The sequence below is a fragment of the Ambystoma mexicanum genome, chromosome 1q (genome assembly GCF_040938575.1).
Source record: "Ambystoma mexicanum isolate Mex_15411 chromosome 1q, UKY_AmexF1_1, whole genome shotgun sequence".
Lineage (NCBI taxonomy): Eukaryota > Metazoa > Chordata > Amphibia > Caudata > Ambystomatidae > Ambystoma > Ambystoma mexicanum.
Window position 1 is genome coordinate 41,978,092 of NC_090922.1, and position 24,187 is coordinate 42,002,278.

The 24,187-nt window shown below is 45.1% G+C and overlaps 1 protein-coding gene across 2 annotated transcripts in view; it reads left to right on the forward strand.

The window, feature by feature from the left end:
* The window catches only part of ATXN1L (ataxin 1 like), an 80,113-nt gene extending 56,244 nt beyond the window's left edge, over positions 1-23,869 (forward strand). For both annotated transcript variants that reach the window (XM_069635494.1, XM_069635495.1), the window contains one exon: positions 16,448-23,869. In XM_069635494.1, coding sequence (XP_069491595.1) covers positions 16,565-18,721 — 2,157 coding nt within the window. In that variant the 5' untranslated portion in view covers positions 16,448-16,564 and the 3' untranslated portion in view covers positions 18,722-23,869. The remainder of the gene's footprint in view (positions 1-16,447) is intronic.
* The last annotated feature ends 318 nt before the right edge of the window (positions 23,870-24,187 follow it).

The following is a 24,187-nucleotide window of genomic DNA, read 5'->3' on the forward strand; positions in this document are numbered from 1 at the left end:
TTCTGCATTGCTGCCATAATCTGGTCCAGTTGGTTAGGGGTCCTTGTAGTACTCCCAGTATTGCTACATGCCAACGTCATCTCAGGAGGCTCTTTAGTGAGCGTGCTAGTGTTTGGAGTCCAGAGGTCCACGTCCCCCCCCCCCCCCCCGGCCTCCTGCCCCCCCCCCCCCACCCACCGATCCCTCATCATAGCACTAAAACAGCAAATCGACAGTACCTCCAAGATGGAGGGCACACGCCACTATAACCGCGGAGTAGTCCCACGAGGCACTGGCCAAACGGTGGCCAATACCCCCTAGCAATGATCCCACAATGATGGGTAATACGGAGTATCCAGATGGGTAATAGTGGGGGCTCCCCACAGACCACAAACCTCCTAGTGGTTAACAATTACAGTATCCACACAATGGGTATCTGGAGGGATCTGCCATCCAATATAGCGGGGTCAACATGTCTGCACCTTCACCTGCACCAGCATCGCCACTCGACCCTCCCTTCTGTTGTGTGCCTCAATATGATGGCCGTGAACAGCGCCTCAGGCGCTCCACAGACTCGAAATGTTCCAGTCCTCTCGGTGCGGCTGCCCACCTTTTCCCATGAAGGCCGTTACCAAGCCAGGGGTTACTCCTCTGCTCTGGCCTGCCGTGCCCAGCCAGGATGCCACGTCCCCAGGCCGAGAAGTCCTTTACTTCTCTTTGCCGATTTGGGACCCGGCACTTCAACAGTGTTGGGTGTAGCCGTACTGCAGATAATGCCTCAATTGGTCCCGGAGCGCACCCTGCACCACCACAGGGCAAGCATGACTCGTCTCCACAGTCAGTGACACTCTGAACAGGAGTTTGTGCCACAGGATTTACATTGGGCTCCGGGCTTAGAATGTTATGCCTGCTGCACAACATATTCAGGATAAGGTGCTGGACCTTCCTTTCAAAGGCAAAGATTTTTCATAGCTCAGCTGATGAGCTCACAAAGAGGAAAACCAGTCCCTTGACAGCAGAATTACTCTGTCCTTACCAAACCCACAGGCCAGACGTCTACCTTCTCAAAAAGATTTGATATTCACTGAAGTGCCTGTGCAGGTTTTCATAGCTTTCGAGACCTCAAATCTAGAAAGCCAGACTGCTCTCCCATTGTTGAAGGGTAAAAGCAGCAGAGGACTGAGGGTCGGGGGTTCTTTTTCCACTGCTCTTCATCTTCTACTGGAGCACCTTCTACCAGCACTGACTAAAGCTTTAAGTGATGGTCATGAATGGTCCCATGGCTCTCCGGTGGGGGCGGTGGATGTATTTCTTGCCATCTGGAATCATGCCGGACCATAGCATTGGAGGAATTGGGTCTTTTTGGTGGCTTGCAAGGGATTCCACCTTCTGCTCCCCCCCCATCCATCCTTCCTGCCCCCCCACTCTACCAGATTGGATGCCCAGCTCTCCTTGCAGAGATTCCACTGTTATAGCTATTGTAAGGAACTCATGGTGGTAACAGTAAAAACAGACACGCGTGATCACAGTTCAAGGGTGCTTATTAAACTTTATAGCTAGGTTGGAAAAACGCCTAATCTAAACCAAAATTGAAGATGGGTGCAAGCTTCGACCATCAAACAATAAGGCAGTCCTAGTGGTGTCTATGTCAAATAAAACAGCCTATACTGAGAAAAACCTATTTCCAATCCTTACGCTAAATCCAAAAGAAATGTGGGATAATGTTCTTAAGAAAGAAGGAAGTGTTCACAAATAACTCAGGATGCGGTAGTTGTGGTCTCCCTTCCCTACGTTTTAAGCACAGTATAAGGTAAAATTCTGGAGCACAGCATATGCTCTAGCTTTCCCAACAGGAGCCAACAATTCCGCTCTCAGCAAGCAGGGTCTTCTGTGGTTAAGTCTCTTTTCTACAAAATGTCTCTTGCCTCTGAGGATCTGATGGGTTTCAAAATAATAAACAAAACTTCCTTTCTGTACTCACAGTGGGTGAAGCTTTTTCACCCCTGGATCATCCTCTTCCAGGCGCAGACCCTTCTCGAATGTTAGCTTCCCTTCGTCGAGTTTCTATGGCTTTCAATGCAATTTTGTCTGTGACATTCACAAATCTTACTGTCTTTTTAAACAGTTCACTGTGGACATCCCTCGGCCGGCTTCACTCTTGTCAACACGCTGTATATTGGGACTATAGACTTCGGCCTTTGTTTATCGACATCCCTCCTTCGGGTTCACTCTTGCCAACTTTGTCATCAGTTTTTACCAGGCGGGATTCACTTCTCTTAGCTTCACAATCATCTGTCGGTCAAAGACCTTCGACTGTACTGGACCCCTGTATGACCACGTTGACCCCCTTTCTCGCCTTTCCCAAGCCCTTCTGATAATTATAGTTTTAACAATCTGGTAATCGCCCAGAGGTTCCTGAGTGACCACCCACGTGGTGCTGGTCTCCTCTGTTGCTGGTTTTCCCCCTTTTAGTATCAATAGTTCTTTGTGCTTTCACAGTTCAATTAGCCGTTTGCTACTTTTCGTTCAACATAGTTTGGTTTCTTATCAGCTCTCCCCTCGACTCATCGGCTGTGATGAACCGCTTTTCTTCTCTCCGGAATCAAAGTTGGTACCACTGAGACCAGCGTCTCTCCCTGGTTTGGTTATCAGCGGAGGAGAGTTCTGTGTACCCTTGACATCTTCTGCAACACACGCTGGCTATTGTTTGGGTTCTTAAGATTCCTTCCGTGGAGGTTTCATGGGCCGTGGTCAGAAAGGACAAGGTCACTTCTCTCCTTGTCACCCTCTCAGTTTGCGCAGTCTTTCTCCTCCTCTTGAACTGCCGTGCTTAGTTGGCTCTCTCGACGTGCAGTCTGCCTTGCTCGTATTGTTCTCTCGTGCTCCACCTTTTATCCCTGTGAGGAAGGGAAAGGGCTGCCAGGTGTGTGCGATTCTGATCAATTACCTGACTCTTGTGTTGGTACACAGCAGGTAAATGGCTCAAGTGTTAGTCCGTTGTCCTTTGTGATATGCGAAGTGTCCGTGTCGGAAAGGAGGGTGAGGGGGTAGAGTGTTTGCATTTCCTATGTGGTAGGTTGGGGAAAAGGTGTCAAAAGAAGGGAGATACTGCGTCTCACCCATCTATGTCCCACTTCCACTCCCGAGGACCCCCCCATCCTTGTGATCCTCCCTCACTGGTCTTCCCCCTATGACCTCCTCCAGGACTGGATCCGATAGCGATGGCCGTGTCCTGGCCACCTGGGTGATAGATCCCTGGGGACTAGTCAGGGAGGCGCCTTTAGGTTTCTCACACTATAGAGAAAGTCCCATCGACTGAGCAAGGCAAAGGTTTGTATTCTCAACTTTTCCCAATCAGGCTGGCCTGCGCACAATACTAGACCTGTCAGATTTCAACCCAAGATGATCACCCCTACACGGATCCAATCTACTTTACAAGGCGATTATCTCTGTGTTGTGGATTTGAAAGATGCCTACCTCCATATTCCAATATGGCCCATCATCGGCAATGTCTTTGTTTCTCGATTGGGGGAATAATTATTTCCAGTACCCAGTTCTTCCTTTTTGGTCTGGGCTCAGAGTTTTCACCAAGATGTCTGCAACAGCAGCCCTCCTCAGGCTTCAAGAAGTCCATGTATATCCTTATCTGAATGATTGGCTGCTCTTATCCCATTGTCCTCATATGCCGACTTGCCATCTCATGTCCCTACTCAATCTGTTTTACTATCTTGGCCTGTTTGTGACCTGGCAGCAGAAATTATCAGATGGGCTGGGCTCTCTGACCTGATTTTCATAGGGTTTTGTTGGAATATGATAGTGCCAATGATTTTTGTGATGAAGAGGGCGGGACCTCTATCAGACTTGCACCCTTTTCCTGAAATCCACCCACATGACCGCATTGTGGTTTAATGGCTTCATGTGTCCTGTTGGTACCATTAGCGAGGCTCAAGATGAGACCACCACAATTGGCATTGAGGCAAGCTTGGTTTCAAGCATCCGACACTCCGTCCCTGTGTGGGACAACCTCAATTGGTTGAATCAGGGAGACCTAATGAATGGAACCCCATTCCCACTGACGACTCTGTAGGTTGGGTAGCAACAATGGATCATCTGGAGCTGTTCAACCTCTGGTCTCCAATGTAGAGAGAGGAGCACAAACCTATTGGCGTTATCAGATATTTTCCTGGCTATAAAAGCTTTTCAGAGGAATATCGAGAACAACGTAGTGTACTTTTGAAAGGACAACGCAGCATCAATGTTTTACATAAACAAGCGGGGAAGAACCAGATCTGACCTATGTGGAGATTCCTGTGGATCCCCCCACAGAACCCTTGCCTAAAGGGTCCTCTCAGGTGGCCTGGAGAGACCAGACGCTTCCTGATCTCAATCCTGAGGTTGGTGTACTTGGGGAGGATCACTTGGGTGGAGATCGGGCCCAGTGTAATGGGGGGATTTTTGCAGGGTGAGATGCAGTATTTCATCTTGAAGAGGAATATCCTTACCACCAAACTGGAGGAGGAATTGGCTTTTTGCCATTTTTTATATATCTCAGCCCCCTTTTAAGGATGCAAAGGTACATTCTAAACAAGTGACCCAATCTAGTGTTGAGCACAAAGAAAACATATTTTATACTCATAAATCCCCATATCCTCCACAATACCATTTTTTTAAATTTTTTTTTTATTTTTGCATCTGTGTGTGTTATCTTCCTGCTGCTAAACTGAATGTGTGTTTGGTGCGCTTTAATTGAAATTGAAGTACTTTTGTAATTACTTGTGAGGTTCCATCAGGTTCTGTGGATTGTGTGCCTGGCTACATGTGAGGTTAGTCTACTAACTTTAAAAGCAGCATTTGGCTTTGTGCACTCTGCTTGAGCTACTTGGCTAGGGAAACTACATTTCCCAGCAGCCCACGCTCTTCAAATCAGTTGATCTGGCACACTTGCTACAAGCCCAGTATTCCCCAATCATCGCCGGCATCGACATGTCAGCAGGTCGGCTTCTTCCTCCCGTAAACCCTGTTCTTCAGGTATTCTGTGCTTTGTACACGTTCTTGAAACCATATGAGGTATAACATACTGCCTGCTTTTGTGTGCTTAGCCTCTGCTCCATGTTAATAGTTGTACATTTCACTGTATTCCGTCCTCTGACGGAAGCTGCCGCCTACCGCGGGCACTTCAGTGACCAGAAGGTCGTCACTGTTCCTCGCCGACCGCTGCTTCCGCTAACTAAACTGCCCTTGATGCATGCGAAATTAGTCTGTAGTACACAGTTCACCTTATAAGAAAGCCCATTCTGTGTTTTGACTCTACAGCCCCCCGTATCTCGACTTGTGAGATGGGGGGTGGGGGAGGAATTTCTGCAGCACTGGAACTTTTCCTCCCTTCTCAAAAACTAGAGCGGCTTGCATCCATCCACAAATATGCCTTAGAAATATTAGACTCCTCACCCCCCCATCGAAAGCCATACAACTCCCCCTGGTGACACAACACTTGAGGCATCAGCGAATGCCAAAACCATCAATACAAGGAAGCACAGTCAATTTCAGACCCCCAAACAGTGTCCGGAACCCAAAACGGCAGTTCTTGAGACCAGGGAACCACATAACCCACGCCCCTCTAATAAAGCTCTTCCTGTACGAAGCACCACAAACAAAACCTTAAAACTGGCCCTCCTTAACACAAGGTCCCTACATAATCATGCACAGAACAGCCATGATCTTATCATTCAAAGGGACTTGGATATGATGTGCATTACCAAGACTTGGGGAATGCTACTCCCTCTTTAGTAAAAACAGAGACCGGGGGGACGTGGGGCGGCAATTGTAGCTAAAAACACCCTAAAACTATTCCCCTCCCTGTGTGCTTGCTCGGGATGTGAAATAATGCATCTTAAATGACACCTTCAAATCAGTCATGTGTTAACTTTGTCTTGATATATCGGCCTCCTAATCCCATGCCGGACTTCAATGTGGAAATCATCCCGGACTTCAATGTGGAAATCATCCAATTGTTCAATACACTTTGTGGCCCTAACACTCCCCCCTCCCCCTATTCTTAGGTGACCTTAATCTTTGGCGAAGCAAGCCCGCGGACCAAAGAGCCATTGATCTGGAGGACTCTCTTACAAACATAGAGTTCCATATTATGAATAATGAACCAACCAATGATAACAACAATCAACTGGACTGGGTAGGTGCATGAAATCCATCAGTGGATATTTGTCAGACAACCCCTCCCCCCCCCACCTGCGTTTGGTTCGATTACTATCTGATCGAATTCGCCATCGATTGTAAGACCTACTCTGACAAGCCTTCCAATCCTTGTACGAGGGTCATGAGTCGGAAGTAAAAAAAAAATATATCCCTCATCGCCATTGAGTTGTGCCTAACCACAATCATGCAGAGTTCCTCAGATGAGGATTGAAATCCTACTAGATATCTATACTAAATACATGCAAAATATGCTCGACAACATCGCCCCTCCTAGATTAAGACATATTAGAGCTAATCCTAGACATCAGGACTGGTTTACTCCAGAGTTGGCCATTCTCAAGGAAAACGAACGTTGACTTTGAAGCCAAATGGTTGAAGATCCATACAAGGAAAGCTGAAAAGTCATGGACATCTCTTACAGAGCCAAGATAGTCGAAACTAAAAAGATCTTCTTTAATACACAAATAGAAGAAGCCCCGAACAAACAAAGTGAAGTCTTTCAAATGTTTTAATTCCTCGAAAAACGTGCCTCCCCTGCCAGTGCCCTTACCCCCTCAGTGGAGGACTGCAAATTGGTTCAGGTGGCTTTCAAGGCAAAGATTACCAAAGCAAGAGACCAAGTCCTAGCTGCCCAAAACAGTGACTCCTAGTAAGATCAAGACGATTCTAAAGGACCTCTCCAACGCACCCAAATTCACTTTAAATCCTATCACGGTATCTGAAATGGAAAAGATCCTCTCAAGTATGAAACCCACCTCATGTGTGGAAAATCTCTTACCCCCTATACTTATATAGAGCTTAGTTCCATCTTTGCCCCCTTTCTAACACGATTTGTTAATTCCTCTTATCGAGATAAACAGACCCCTTCTCCCATAAAAGTAGTTACGGTTGCCCAATTACCAAAAAAAACAGGCCATGATCTTGCAAACCTTAGGGCCATAACAAACTGCTGTTTCCTTTTTAAGATACTGGACAAAATTGCTACAACGCAGTTGCAAACCATCCTAAAGTCCAACAATATCTTGCATGGTAGCCAATCGGGTTTTAGGCCTGCCCACAACACCGAAACAGCCTTATTAGACCTACAGACCCACCTGGTTTGCCTATCCTGCTGGATCTCTCAGCAGTGTTTGATTTTCTTGACCATCTTCGCCTCCCTCAAACATTAGAGACCAGGGGTAATTTACTCTAGCAAAGCCATTGACTGGTTCACATCCTTTCTGACTAATCGTATATCCTGGATACATTGGGGAGACGCTCTTTCTCCTCCTACCACCATCCACTACGTGTGCCCCAGGGAGCCAGTTTATCACCTGTGTTGTTTAATATGTACATCCAAGCCACTCTGTGTCCTGCTTGAGAGCATGGGTATCTATTTCACCAACTACGCGGCTGATACACAGCTGGTCATGGAAGCTAGTGGGAACCACCCAGAAGTCTCCTCCACCCTTCTAATGATTTATAATTGGTCGAATCATGGATGGTGGAGAATTGGATGTGCATCAATGACAGGAAAACAAAATTCCTCATCTTCTGCTCCTCACAGGCCAGGAGCAAGCTTAGCATGCATTACAAGACTTTCAGCATAAACAAATCCCTGATACCAGTTCAGACTAACGTAAAAACCCTGAGTCACTCTCGAAGTCTCCTTAAACTCGGATGAACATGTCAAAATGATCAGCAAAAATGGTAACCACTACCTTCGCCTCATCAAGAACATTGTGGCAACTATCGCTCTTGCAGTCACTTTACCAAGTCTGGATTACTGTAATGCGCTGCTCCTTGGAGCTAGTATTACCTGTGTAAAGAGGTGCAGGAGGATACAGAATGATGCAGTGCGAATTGTTAAAAGGAACCTTGTGAAGGAGCATATCTCCGACCACAGGACTGTATCAATTTCAAAGCATGCACCATCATTCACCAATCCCTGTATGGCAACGTGCCCTTCTACCTCAAAACAGCAGTAACTCGCTATGCCCCCGGTAGACGATTGCGCTCAGCGGACAAGGCCCTGGCCTCCTTCCCCGCTTTCAAATGCACAAGGTGGATGGCAGATCTTTTCCAGTCCGTGCCGCCCAGTTGTGGAACTCTCTCCCTCAGAACCTAAGGCAGGTAACAAACGTTTTACTTTTCAGGAACATGTTGAAAACGAACACTTTTCAAATAAATCAATCCCTTTCTACCTGACATTGCCTGCTGTCTCATTTCTCTTCCTGTGTTTCTGTGTTCATGTGCGCCCCGATGTCTGTAGGCTGCCAGGGCGTTCAAAATATATAAATAAATTAAATAAATAAAGAATGCCAAAAGGAACAGCAAACAGGTGACCTTTCCTGTCCCATCTGTCTCTCAAAAGGTTAAACCTTATAATTCCTCTTTGAATAATAACAAGGGAGGAAAAACTATCCTTAAACCTATAAAAAAAAAATTAAAAAACTAAATTTTTCTAAAGTGAACTGCATGTCCCAGAATCGCTCAGGGACTACGGAGAAGAGGGCTGTGGAGGCATGCAGGAAATAAGGGCAGGCAGGCCTAATAGCATTTGGCAATGACGGGCATCTAGTCCTAAGGGTCTGTATCTGAAGCCAATTAACCCACTTGAGGGGCATAAAAAGCTGCAGCAAGGAGGAGCAGTAGAAAGAAGCTGGAGCAGGAGCTGAAATGTTAGCAGTAGAGTAAGAAGCAGAGCTTGAGGCTGGCAATTCACAAGGAAGTGTGACCACAGTATGGATGCCTGAGTAGAAGAGCAGATTTAACCTGCAGGCTCCGAGTTGGTCCTGTCCTCACAAACCCTGTTTGGCTGCGGCAGCATTGTAAGATACTAGGAATAAGAGCCAGTCTTTCCAGGTGTGCCTAATTGATGTAAATGTAGAGCTGAAGTCATGGTTCCACCTGAGGGCTGTGTGCAGTGGCAAGCCGGGGGAACCTGGAGAAGGGAAGACTGTCTGTTAATGAGGCTGGATCGGAGACACCCTTGTTACAGATGGATGTGGGTCCCTAAGAGTGCCACTAGCAGTAGCAGCACAAGTTAACGTCTGGAATAGAAGCAGCTTGCAGTCGCTGTGATTGTGGAGTCAGTGAATGGAAGCTCCGTACTCCAAATCATCCAAATGACCTTGCTGGTTACTGTAACCAGCTTAATTTATACTTGTACGCATTACAACGCAAGTACAAGTTGTTCGTAGAAGTGGGAAGTCATTCTAACAATGGAATTGTATCACAGGCATATACCAACAAAACTTAGGTACTTGCATGTGGAAAAAGCTTCTCTTTTCCCCATTGTTCGAAATAAACTGTTGCTGACGGTGTGCCTCCTATTAGAGATGAGAACAATGCTGGTACTTCTTAAGAAGAAGAAGCTGACTTGCCCGCAATGTTACAACCTCATAAAACATCAGGAAGAGGTTGATTACATGAAACTTTGTTTCCCAATTATTATTTTTGTATGCATAACGCTGACAGGGAAAAGGGAACGCAAATCTTTAAAGTGATAGTTTATCATCTAAACGAAAGTGCGTGTGCCTGATTTTGTTTCTACAGAGAAAGTTGTTGCTTGTAACATACTGAACAATTATATAGCAGTTGTAGGCTTTGCTGAAGTCCAACAAAGGTCTAGTATTACCCAATCCGGTAGACCAAACCCATTTACAGTGAAACCCGCTCATTTAAGAACTGCACATCATTGTCAAGTTGTTGAACAGTCAGAGTACACTGATACATGGGTGACAAGGTTACCGAAGGCTAAAAGAGTGACTACAGATTTGGGATAACTATTGACGACAAGAGGGTGTATATGAAGCTGGGTACTTGTTAAAGGAACTCACTTTAAATCTGTAGAGCTTAGACTGGTTAAGCTAAGGGGAAGCAGTCTGGGAGCTAAAGGCAGATTTTCTGGTAGCTGCAAGATCAAAAGGAAAGACAAAGTGGCTGCCCTTTCTTGACCTACAATAAGGAAGAGTGCCTTGCTAACCTGTAGAGATCGAAAGTTGCCGTAAACTGTAAGTCGCGGTAGCAGCAGTAACTGTGGTTGTCAATACTGTTGTCAGAACATTATTATTTTGTAATAGAAACAGAAGCACACTGCAGGACAAGGGACTCTAATCTCACAGTATCAGTGGTAGAAGGGAATTGCTCGAAGGGATAGCAAGCCCTGAGAAGAAGCATCCTGACAAACTGTATTTAAAGATGCTGAAGAAGTTACAAGAAGAAGTGTTGCTGAGCAAAAGTGGTACTTTGTCTTAACCTTTAGCCATCCTTTCCTGGAAGGAGGCTATCCAGGAATAGCATTGGTGCTGTTATCTTCTTTGTGAAACTTGGAAAAGGGATATTTTTCATCACGCGAAGAAGGAACTGTTACCAGTGGATTTTTGTTTGTGTGAACCTTTTCTTTCTTTGTAAATTTCCAAGACTTTATTTAGGACCTTCTATCTCTTAGAGGAAATTGTCTTTGGGACATTTCTGGGGGAGCAAGATCTGCCCAGGATTAACTGAAGTCCTACAAGACACGGGTTGCTTGGTGACCTTTTTACTTGTGTTGTTTATATGTTATTTTGAATGTTTTGTTGGTTAGTTCTTTGAATGCTAGGTTTTCCCTTGGATCCTATACTAGGTAGGGAATCCCCTTGGTAGATTAGGTTTAGTTGGGGTTTATATTCAATTTTGATTTAAAACTAAATGTCAAACCTTGAAAAAGCTAAACATATGTGTGAGTCTCACATTACTGACCCCCCTCACACCAGCCTAGCTCTGTTTGCGAGCAGGGGCAAACCGGAGAGGAATATGGCTGCAAGTGATTCATATTCCTGGTCTAGAAAATTCAGCAGTGGACTCCCTCGGTCGCCGAGGGACAGTGAACCACAAATGGAAACTAAACAAGGTCCTCGATCAAATTTCTTATGAATGATGCTTCCCCGGGTCGACCTGTTCTGAATGTCAACAAGAAACTTCCCTTGTACGCTTCAAGAGAGGGACTGAGGCCCAGACTCTCTAGGGGACGCACTGGAGATCTGTTGAGACATGCCCACATTAGCGTTTCCGCATCCACCGCTGATCCATCAAGCACTTTTAAAGCGCAGAAATGAAATTATCTGAGTCCCGGAGCTTATAGCACCATGGTCGCTAGCCAGGTTCTGGTTCTCGGACCTGACAAGTCTTTCGATGCACCCCATAGAACATGTACTGGGGATTCTGAACCTCCTCTATCTGAACAGCGGTGTGGTATGTCATCCTTCCCCACAATTGAAGAATTTGGTGGCATGGTTCCTGAGATCTGCTCATTAACTTAGCTTGGCCTTTTTTGCATCATCATACAAGTGGCACTTAAACATCTATGCAAGCCCAATATGGGCATGAAGACCCTTGGGTAAAGGTAGTCCCTGAACTGAATCGACTTCCAAAATGCATGAAACCTATCAATCTTGAGACGTTGGCTTCAACTCCTTGAGTACCCAAATGTAACAACCTCTTTACGTCTGTGAGCAGCATGTGTTACAAATGTAGCTCTGCCACTGCATTCTGGTATATGTAAGCAGGGTACCAAAGCATGTCTCTAGGACTTTAGGCGAAACGAGACCCTGAAAGAAAAAGATTAAAGAACATAATATTGCATTTGGTAAAATGAAGAGAATTGCTATTCTGGCACCCGCAATAAGAGTTAAGAATTTGAATGTAGATTGTGAAAAGCGAAAAAGATATGATTATTGTGGGCTTCTTTCGGCTCTGTGCCAAACTGGGCAGCTTCACTCATCTGCATTGAAAAATAGACTTCATACATGAAGCATCTATTCTTTGAACCAACAATTTAATGTATCTTCACCTAAAGGCAAAATGTTGATGTTCTGTGCTGACATCCTCAAGCCAGTCTTTGGTTTCACTTTTTTATTTGAGACATCCCAGTGCCAGGTTACCTTTTTTAACTTTGTGTATATTTTTAAAACCCATAATAAAACGTGAATCCTCACAAACATTTGCAAATGTAATTGTTGGCGTAGTCATGCCTGCTGTTGGGGAAATTCTTCTTTTTTCCCCCTCAATCGGACACCCCTTATATCCGACTTTTTTTAAATTTTATTCCGGGTGCTTTTAGCAGGAGTGAGGTATCTCTACGCTCATCTGCACAACACGCATGTGAGTGGGCTGTCCCTAAAGCTAGATGTGCAGAGAGAGTTGTTCTCGCCTTCACGTTTGCCCGTTTTGTTTACTTTGTAACCCAAGCCACATTCAGTGAAATGTTAGATATTGTGTGTCCATGTTTCTTTTTGCCTGCCAACATGTTCTATTAGTTTTGATCTGCATTGGACATGCTTGTGGTAGTGAACCAGGTTTTACATTTCATCCCAGTGCGGCACTGTGCACCATCTGTATTCAGGGCCATGTTCATATGCGCCTCAGGCTTTATGTCCTGTCAATATGCCACCTTGCATTTTTGTACCTCTTCATGTAATCTGAGACTGGAACCCCCTCTCCCCCCACCCCCTCGGTAAGGCTATGCACTTTTGCAGAAACCAGGTTTGGATGCTCAGGCAGTGCTCAGTGTGTCGGGAACTTGTTGAAACGGTTATTCGGTTATTGGGACTGACTTCACCTAGAGGTTGACTGTTGGTGGGAAGATGTGAGGCTGCTGTCTGTCTGATTGGACAGCCACTACATGTTGCAATGGTGCATAACATTGCATTGGTGGGCTGTGTAAGCCCCCCAGGCCGGATTTTGGATGAGGTGGGTGGAGGGGTCTGGATCCGTTCTGGAGGGTGCACACTGGAATTAACCTTTTGAAGAGGTAAGATGTGACCAAGAGGAGCCACATGACTGTTGCTGAGGGAACAAGCTTTCTCAAAGCTAGACACCGGGGATCTCCTGCATCCTTTTGAGAGATTACGGAAGATCCTCGACATTCATCATGTCTGCAGTGTTCTTGGGGGAGGGGGGGGTGGGGGAGGATCATCATTGGAGTACCAGTAGTCCTAATCCAAGGTAGTCTCTTCTTTCCAGCGGGGGCTTCTCTGGAACCGAATCTGGTTCAAGAGATCAGTACCACCACTCGCTGGACCCAAATCCAGCACCTACCTCAGCCACTGCACATCTGGCCCCTGAACCATCAACATGAGTAGTTGGACCAAGCGATTCCTACCTAACTTGGATTAGTAGTTCTTAGGATTGGAGTTCTTGGATCAAATGTACCTACCACTCTTGCTGCCCCCTCTTGTCCAATAGGGATTCAGTGGGCACAAAGTCCAATCCTAACTCTGCCCTACCCGACTCTAGGAGGTGGAGTTCTAGTTGGGAATTCCTCCCGGGCGACCTCTCTCTGCACTTTCCAAGAACTTACCTGTTGGCTTGGGTCAGGTCTGGTTGAAGGGGACTTTGTGAATTCCTAAACCCCAACCCAGGTACTTGCCTGTGAACAAAATCTTTCAGAGCATTGGGACCTTACTTAACTAGGTAGGGAAAAACTGCTTAGGTTTACAGTAACTGCCTTCTAATTTACATGGTACCAGCAAAAGAACCTGTAATCCAAACGGAACAGACCTAACACTTGTCAATTGTTGAAAATCAATGATCCTGTAGGTCACTGTTCTGATTCACTTATCGATTGCTTTGCGTTGCACCCTGAAGTAAACTGCACTGAGAATGGGCACATGGGCTGGCTGACATACCCTAGAGCATGTGTTGAGGGCGGGCGGAGTTGGTGGGGTGTCCAAATGTCATGTAGCCAGTAATGTCTGGAGGATCTTAACAGGTAACTATGCAACTTGTGTTGCAGATTGGCAAAACCGTGTGGAATTGTATAAGGAACAACACTTTGCCCCAAACCCAGACACTCCCACATTTACACCTCTAGATTTATAAAAGATATTATGTTTAGTCACTTTCTTCTCCCCACATTACCTGAAACAGTTGTGCTGTTCTTGCAACTGTTCTTAATTGTAAAGTGTTGTGTGCTTCTCCATTGGAGTTACCTCTTGTTTACATAGATGTGTAGATAACTATGTATGCTATCTAGTGTCTTGATTTTAACCTGGATGTGTTTGGATCAAATAAGTCGTAGACTGGATCAAATAAGTATTATATTTGTATACATCTGTGTGGACCTCTATTATTTGACTATCACCAAGTGATTAGAGTACCTACGTACATAACCCCTGATCTCCTAATACTACACCTTACTACTCTGCCAATAATACCCAGAGAGTTTGGTTAGACCAAGAATGAAAAACCCTTGCTTATCCACTAGATTGGTTTTGTAAAACCACATAAGCGTGTTTGTTTTGAAGATCCCTCCTAACATACGCTCCTGTTTGCACTTCATGGTCTAAGCAAGAATAGTACATTCTGTCACATTCCAGATCAGTTTATGGATTGTGTGTGTTGAGCCTTGCCTATCTGGAGTCTATTTGCTTAAATGTTTAGAAGTGCATCTGGTTTTGAGGATTGCACACAACAATAATCAGCCTTTTTGTTTTTTCATCATTACCATTTTGCCTTCTGCATGGCACCTTTTTGGTCCGGTTACTGCATTGCGTATTGTCGGAATTTCATGGTGATTCCATTATTCCAATCCCCTTGTTAATCAGTCTTCCCATCTGGTTGGAAATTGCGTGCACCAAAACCAACTAGTAGAGTGAGCAGCATGGTGTAGTGCGCATTGTTAAACAAATCTCTTGGTTCTAGTCTCTTAGATTAGATTGCAATTTCTTACAGCAAAGGAGTTGGACGACTGATTTCTTTGATGCACGTGTTTTCAGGCATCCGCTCCACCCGTGAATGGATTTCTGAGTAGCTGCAATGTACTCTAAACTTGACTATGTGGGTCTTCAACTTCTCCCAAATGTTTGACCCGCTCTGTCACAATTAGACATTGCTGTTTTTAACATTCACTTTGTCTTTTGTGTAACATGTGGAGGTATGACCATTCTTTTTTTAGTCTAAAGACTATAAACATGACGCTGCTTCCCTGAAAACAAGCAACCTGTATATCCAGAATAGGAAGAATAATGGCTGATGGATTGCTTCATTAAGTCAGACACAATTGAACGGGTCAGTGGAACAAGAAGAACCGACCCCTTCATTATAGTTCTCAACAATCACATATTAATGTCTACTGGGAGACACAACACAGAACAACATTTTTGTATTTCAACGGTAATGTTAGTTACACAAGGTATTTTTCCAAGATGCATTACTTGGAATCAGGTACACATACTGGACGCACTACATATCCTACTGTCAAGGTGTAGCAAGACGGGAGTCAAAACCTTTGAACAAATACAACTATAATGAAAAATGTTGAAACAATTGAAGTGTGTGATCATTATTGGTATGTGTGATTTGTTTTCTCACATGCCGAAGGGGTCAGTTCTTCTTGTTCCACTGACCCGTTCAATTGTGTGACAATTTAGGCCTCAAGGGCAGAATAGGGTCGCAACCAGGAGCCCCATGTAGATTGCTTCATTAAGTGACAACTACAAGAGGTTGCTTTTCTTTACACTTTAATTGCTTGTGGGCCTGTGTGTTTTGCTGCTGGTGCTCAGACGGCACCACACTTAGTTTGTCCTCTCCACACTGTCATGGGGGTGGTTCCTTGATACGTGATGACTTCGGCATTGTGTGTGTGTGGCTTCTACCTACTAGTATTCCGCATTGTTGAGACCCTTTGTTTCCCTTGCTTTTCCATGGTGTGTGTGTGTGTTTTGTGTGTCGCTTCTGAGTACTTCTGGAACAGCATTTGCCTTCTTGTTTACGGTGGTATCTCTGAAGCAGCCCTCGGGCAACATGAGCACCGTTTAAAATGAATAAAATAATTAAATCTATTCTGATTGCTCCCCCCATCTCTTGCTTGGCCATTTATCTTAGTCAATTCACGTGGTGTCCTGTCGCCACTTCTGGGATTGTAGTGGCTCTGGTCTAAGGGTGCATTTGTGTCTAGTGAGAGTTTCTTCATAGATTGCGGTTGGTGAGTTTTTCCTCAATGTACTAGGTCTCCTCCACAGCAATTCCACAGTTGGTCATGCTTATATGGCACATATATTTAGTGGCGTTTTTTTAAAATCTGGTTTGCTTAATGTGTTCACCCTCATATCTGAGTTATTTATTGGATTTGTTGGTGTTGGCAGACTACACCCTCCCTTTACTATACCCTACATTTCTGCTTCACTAGCTATGTATTATCTATATGGGGAACGCACAAACGGAAGCCTTTAACTTCTTGTAACGCAAATCCGAAGCTTCATCCTTAATTTCTTTTTTTGTTTTTCTTTGACAGATGAGGAAGCCCCAAGCATTGGCAGTGGGGCCAGTTTTGCAGATTCCTTTTCGCAGTGTCTGAGGATGACCTTAGAGCAAATCTTTGCTAATATTGACTTAAACATCGACGGTCAGCATGAAACCTGCCCACGAGAGAAACCAGGAATGCCTTCCTCCGAAGAAAAGGGATCTCCCCCAAAGCACAGAAGAACCCACAAGGCCAGCAAATGTCTCAGTAAATGACTCGCAGTTGAGTGATGCTGGAGAGTGGCCAAGGGGGGTGATGGTGGCAGCTGGGCAGGGTCAGGTGGGGTTGAGATATGGTGATGGCGGTGAGGCACTTACTGGCGTTACTGTGGATCAGTATGGCAATTTATACAGAGTGGCTGTACCTGCCGGAAACTTATCCTCGTCTGCTCTGCATCCCGTAGTAAATATGAGTCCGCTTTCTCATCCCTTCAGTGTAGGTGCCCCTGTAATGCAACACCCAGGGATCTCTTATTCCCCTATTCAGTATGCTCCTCTCTCACATACCTCAGTGCAGTTCATAGGCTCCTATGCAGTCCCCTATGCAATGCCTCCTGGTTTTTTGTCTAGTCCTTTGGTATCCCCTCCTGTCACACTGGCACCCTCACACATCCCCCATTATGTGCCGTACAATTCCATTCTCTCTGACGGAACCACACCTCCCCCACAAACCTCTTCACATTCTCTCACTTTCAATAAAGCTTCCTCTGCAACCCACACTGCTGCTACTCCTGCTGGACAGCTGCAACACCATGCCAATACCTTGCCACTGGCGATGACCCAAGGTAGAGTGCCCATATACTACCACACCAATGCCCGGATTCCAGCAACATATGAATTGCACGAGGAACCCTTATGCCCAGAGTCTCCTGCAGAAAATTCAAAAGAACGCTCTCCATTGACAGTAATTCCTCCAAATGGGGGGCAGAGAGAGCAGATCTGTAATCAAGGAAGGAAGGCAAACCAAACCATGGAAATCCATAGCAGAGAGACGGAGGACTATGCACCTGGATCTACAGTGGACAGTGTTATGAATTTACAAGTGTTTCAGGGTTACCAAACACGGGGAGAAGTAGCAGTCCCTGCACATCGTGGTACTCCTGACACCGATCTTGAGGTTCAGCGAGTAGTGAGTGGTTTGGCTTCCCAGGACTACCATTCCTTGTTGGTTCAGAAGAAGGATGCATCCAGTCCTTTAAATCTTTCCCAGCATGTAACTGAAAACCAGGGGGGGCGCAGGAATTTGTCAGCCCACCATACACAAATAAATCCCTCCGAACCTATTGTGGAGAGAGGTCAGTTGAAGCACTTGTATACCTCTCCCTTTGAGCAGGGTTCCCATGAGCAGTTACAGAGAGCCATGGTAATTGCCAATGGGGAGACTCTTCTGGTGCCACTCAGTGCAGCGCAGGGTCTGGTTTCTTCTGCGTCAGATCTCACAAAGGGCAATTTGGGATCAAAGACTCATGAGAGGCAAGCAACCGATCTTCCAACAAAAGAGATGTCCTTTTCAGCGGCGGCCCCAACTCCTTTACAACCAGCTCTTGTCCAGCCTCCGGCACCTTCTCCTCTACCATCCCATTTCATGAAGGGAGCTATAATTCAATTAGCCACTGGAGAGTTGAAACGTGTGGAAGAGCTTCAGACTCAGGACTTTATTCGAAGTGCAGAGGTGAGTGGGGGGTTGAAGATAGACTCCAGCACCGTGGTTGACATTCAAGAGAGTCAGTGGCCAGGTTTTGTGACCTTGCACTTCATGGTGGGTGAACAGCAGAATAAAGTCACACTGGATGTGCCTCCAGAGCATCCTTTTTTTGTCTATGGTCAGGGCTGGTCCTCCTGTAATCCTGAACAGACAACGCACCTTTTTGCACTTCCCTGCCACAGATTGCAGGTGGGCGATGTCTGCATATCAATAAGCTTACAGAACTGCAGTGAAGAACTTGCATCTACATCAGAGTGCCCCCTAACTGGTCATTCACCACCAAAGGAGAGGACAGTTCAACATCCAAGGGAGCAGGCCCCACCATTGGACATGAACAGTGAGAAAAAAGGTTACACTCCGAGGGACAGCATGGCCCGAAGCTCCCACACAGAAGCTTCAAGCAGTGCATTGTGTAACCCGCACTGTTGGCCTGATCCAGCTCCAGGATTCCAAAGATACAATGTGCAGGCTGAGGGACGTCGATCCTCTCCTGCCCGTCCCTCTTTCATTCCACAGGAGGTGAAACTCTCTATTGAAGGACGCTCCAATGCAGGAAAGTGATTATTCCCATTGCGGAAAGCACTGTTTATTCGAGCACCCACAAGGAAGTAGGGTTCCATTTGCTAAGAAAGCTGTGGCTGATCGAGGTGTCTGATTTCTAGAGCTGTAGCTGGATTCATCCAATGGTTGACTTGGTAGCGTGCTAGGAGGGTATTTCTCCACTGGCATGCATGTGTTCAGTGCCACAGTGGTGGCCCTGTGGTTGGCGGCCCAAAGGTGTGTGGCACCTAGAGTGGGCCAATGGGTGGACCCCAAGGTAACCTATGATATGATATGGAATGGGACTGGTAGCCAGATGGCACTAGACATAGAGGTTGCAGGCCCAAGTGTGCCATTTGACATGGTAAGTGGGCAGTCTCCAGTGTGGAACACGCCTTGAAAAGTGGTTGGTGCCCAGGGTGGAACTAGATGTAAGCTGCCATTGCAGTGATATTGCTGATATGATGCATTTGGATGGTGGTGGAGATGGGACTCGTAATATGCCAGGCTGCCACCAGAGATCAAGGAGCTTGGGATAACCTGCAATGGTGCTTTAGTTGCTACATGGAAGTCTATAGGTTTCACTGCTAACTGGTAATGCAGGATCCTGGAATGTTATGGAGATGTGTCTTTACTGCTGCATTGATGATACCATGGAGTTGGCTATGACGAGCCTAGAATTGCACAGTAGATGAATTTTAAGGAGCTGAGGATGCAATAGAGAAGAGGTGAGAGCTGTAGGATAGTGTAGTGATGGTCTGTGAAGAATCGATTGACAGTAAAGATGGGGAGTGAGGCGCCCAGGGATGATGTTGGGGGAAAGGGGGTTGGAGAGGTTCCAAGAATAAAGGAGAGATGAGGTACATTAAGGCTACTGGGATGCAGCACACACATTGGATGTAAAGGTCTTGACTGAAGCAGTGGGATTGGGGGTATGCATTTTGCATGTATCAAGGATTGCATGGGGGCAATTGTGTTAGACAATAGAAAGTTTCATTGTGGCAGCCTGCTTTCTTATGGCTTAAGAAGGGCAAAAGCGCTAGATCTGCCATTGTTTGCCTAGAAGAAGCAGTTAAATGCTATTTAACAAGAAGTTTAATATGTCAACCCACCATGAGGTTAGGCAGGTTGAAAGGGACCCATGCAGCAGCGTTTTGGACAGGGGTAGGTCGCTTGAATCTTCTCTTCTGGAATGAAATTGAGTTCTTTGTTTGACTTTACTGGAGAGGGATTTGTATTTTGGTTTGTCTCCTTCAATGTTTAAGGCTGAACCGTGCCTGTCTTGTACTTTCTTCCTCCGGTCTCTTTGCACATCTACGTTTTTGTTTGTTTTACTTTCAGGTTGGAATATTAGTTCAGTTGTTCATATTCGTTGTTTGAAGGAAAGTAGGTGGTTCGACTTTATATAAATGTGTCCTTGCTTGGAAATTCAGAAGACAGCAATGTGCAGTGCGCATTGTAGAACATTTGCACTGTAAGATGGGCAGAGCGTGTAATGTTGATAAATGTATTGAGATGATTTACTACCCCATGATGCCCTGCCTGGTCTCACGAGCACTTAAGCTAGAATTCACAGTCCAAGTGCCATTCACTGTCCCTCACATGGCACATGAAGGTCAGACCAGGAGAGACTTGGATATGGCTATCGCCATTTTTATTATAAACTAGGATTAATTTCGTCCAAAATGTTCTTAACACTTTTTTTTTAATTTTTAAAAAATGTTTTAAACGCGTAAATGCTGAAATTCTTTATGCCACATCCGCAACCACCCTCTCCCTCGCCTCACCATAGTGGTCGCAATTAAAAAATGCACTTAAGGTGGTTTAAGTATACTTCCAAATATGGAAACCATTTTCAAAAAATGTTAAGATGTATGGCTAAAAACTGGTGCTATAAAATGTACTAACTTGCTCCTATCCAGGCTTTGCGCCTTCTACAATGCCAGTCTCATGCGGAAAGATAATTTCAATTGCATGCTTTCTTTGATTGTCGAGTGCTGCAATCTGCCCAACAAGCACAACTGTTTCATATCCAAACAGGGCCATTGTGCCTAGAAATCGATGCCTGCCCTGTAACATTACTGTTAGTGGAAAGTATGTATTCTTTATTCCCCTGGATTACCCTTCCAACACTGATGGAAAACCCATTAATCGGGTTGACAAGTCTCACTGTCCAGAGCAATAGGAGATTTTCACATGGGGCTGTGTATGATTGACATTGCCTCTTTTAACTATGATGGAAAATATTTGACCACATGCAAACCTAACTTCCCATCAGTCTGCCTGTGATGATGTGGGGAAATCCTTTGGTTGGTGCTTTTTAGCTGCTTACACACTGACCTATTTGATGAACGCACTTTGATTAGGTTATTGTGGGAACCTACTGTTCACACCCTGTATTCACTAATTATAATGGTTGTATGACCTTGCAGATATCGGGCTTCCCAATTCCACTGACGAACCCCCCCCCCAAACCTACAAGCACACACGATTAACTCCTAACCTGACGGGAGTAAGTGTGATCATCCCAGTCTAGATGTTTGCGACGAAACCACGCTAATAGTAAACCACCTAGGTGCTCTGTTGCCACACTCTCTAAATTTATGTTAATCATTTGCCTCTGTCAGCTACGCACCGTACCTGTGTGGATAGGGGAGGAAGTGTGAACCCCCGCAGTTCCAAATGTGATTTTAATTATTTTATCATATGTATACAGCTCTTTGAATAATGTTCACAAAACCTGTAGTGTATGGACCCATCTTAAAGTATTCAGGATTTAGTAAATGGCACATGCATTACCATGGTAAATCTGTATTTTGTGTCGCCAGCTCTGCTTTCCCCTGAGGAACAGACTCCCTTATGTGGCACAGAGTCTGGGAGGCTTTTACTGGAGATGGGTACATGCACGTTCCACCTCTCCCTGTGAATTGGGACACCCTGGATATTCACCTCCATTCTTCTATTCCACTTGGGGTACCAGTATGCAGATAGATGTGCCTTCCCCATCACCTGTTTCTACACAGGGACAAAATGATCCCATCTAGATTTGCTGATTTCACAGCAACGCTTGCATTGTGCCACAAGAAAATAAGCTGCTATATGTCCAATCTGTGGCTCATCCAGGTGACTCATTCTGTAGAAACCCGTGATTTCACCAATTTTAGTTGTGGCCTGTGGGTGATATCCTGAAGGCTAGGTTGAAAATTAATTTCACTCTCCTCTTCCAGACCTCCTACTGCAGCTGGTGTAAATGCATACTGCTGTATTGTTTCTAAGGATGGCTTTGTGACTGGGCTTGTATGTTCTTATGTCCCTCTGCAAAAAGTATAAACATCTATAGCATCTCTTATCACAGTCCTAGGTGCTTCTTGACTGGCCATACGCGAATGAGGTTGGTTAATGGTAGTGCAGGATTGAGGGTGAATGGAGCAATGTCACCAGACCTTTTCTGCAAATGTGCCTGGCTTTCAGTGGAACAGACTGTCTGGGTTCGTTGTTAGCTGAGTAGCATTTACCTAGAGGGGTCCCCACTGCAGGATGCAATTGGTTCCAATTGCACTGCATGGAGAGTAAACCCACAGTGCTCGGTATTTTAATGATCTGTTGATCGACTGGAATTGCAATGAAGAGAGAATGCACCATCCTTTGGCTAATTCCTTGTTGGGGGCATGGGATGGCATTGCAGGAAGAACTATAGCCAGTTCAGAGGATATTTACGTTACTGCATACAAATGCTACCTTTGATTAGTGCCCATAAAAAAAGGGTTTTATTAAGTGCGGATTACACAACCTTTAAACGTACCCGTGATTTTTAACCAAAATTCAACACCGGAACAGGCTATGATTATGGGTATAAATATCTAAGATTGTGTACATTTGTTTTGTGTTTAACCTTGTTTATACTCTTCCACCAGTCATTAATGTGGAATGTGATAGATGGTATTCTGAATAAAAAGAAGCTCTTGTACTAAGGATATCTGCACTTCATCTCTAAGAAGATGCAGAATCCTTTAATTGTGGATTGCTGTGGTACTCAAGACGGCCCCTTACCAATCCCTGTGATCCCGGCATGCGCAAATGGTCCTGAACAGGATTATCATGAATCCAGTGTTCCGAATTAACCACATTCCCTCGCCACGCTTTTGAAACGGACCAACCTAGAAAGTGCAAAGGGTTGTGCTATGTGTTACTCATGTTCATTTAGGAATGGCCATGTGTAATGTCTGCCTCCTTTGGCCAGAGCTCTCCTGTTATACTGCCGGGTGGGGGGATAGAGGAGATGGGGGGGCATTTGGGAGAGCTGCAATTCCCTATGACAAAACTCTGCCATAATACCAAAGTGGACACACCTCGCTCTTTGGTCATTCATCTTTCCAGAGGTGTAGCCAGGATTGTCTAACAAGTGGAGCCTGAAGCTAATGTCGTTGGGCTCACCGCAGTGACATTGACATCTGTAAATGCCCACACAGAGCTGCTGAGTGGGCATTTACGGAGGAGTAGGCAAGCCTTTTTCAATTACTGTGGGCAAACCTCCAACAACACGTGTGCAGCAGCTCTTCACTCCCCCCTTTGGCTAGAACTGGTGGATATTTTTTGGACCCTTGCCAACACTTTTTCTTTTCCAAGATATGGGTCTACTTAATACCCCATACATTTGGGTTGGCATTAGCCATGATTATTGTTGAACCATCTCTTTAAACGTCTCTATTTATGCATTTGTGCACATGAGGCACAGACCAATCATTTGGCAGTTTGTAGAAGATTTTTCTGACACACTCCTTGTGTATTGGGCACCAATTCTGTGTCTGTAATCCCTCGTACAGTAAGTAATGGTTGTTCTAACTTGTAGCCAATATTGCATTATATGGATGCCTTAGGAATAGTCCGCTGCTCTCTGATACCATTTTTAATCTTATTATCCTACCTGAACTTTAACAAAGCATTAATATAACGATAATCAATATTTTGTTGTGTTTTTTTTGTAACTGTTTTAAATAAATCAATTTATACTGCACCCATGTACCTCCTGGTGAGATCCTAAAAGGTGTTTCACCCTGTAAAGCCTCAGTCTTTGAAAAGTGTACAAAGATTGTATTTTTCTTGGTCTCCTTTAAAATGTAAACCCACTATACAGTGAAACTCTGTATTAAAACATCCCGTCTTTTTTCCCCTTGGTGTTTTACAAGTTCTTTCAACACATTTAGTAATTGCTACTTATGTATTTGGTCTGACCAGCCTTGGTCCGTGTATGTAACTTAAATTCTGTGCTCCAATTGAGCCAACTATTCACAGGTTTGTTTATTTCATGTCTTCTGCGTCCCTCTCATCATTACTAGCGTTTTGTGATTGGTAACCAGTGACATCACTTGACACGAGTCACATGATTGGATCAGTATTCACATCTGCTTCTCTGTGCTATTCCCGAAAAGACTCGTGGGCTGGATACTTTGCAGCTTGGCCCTCTGGGCTACGTCGGTGGCAGGATCA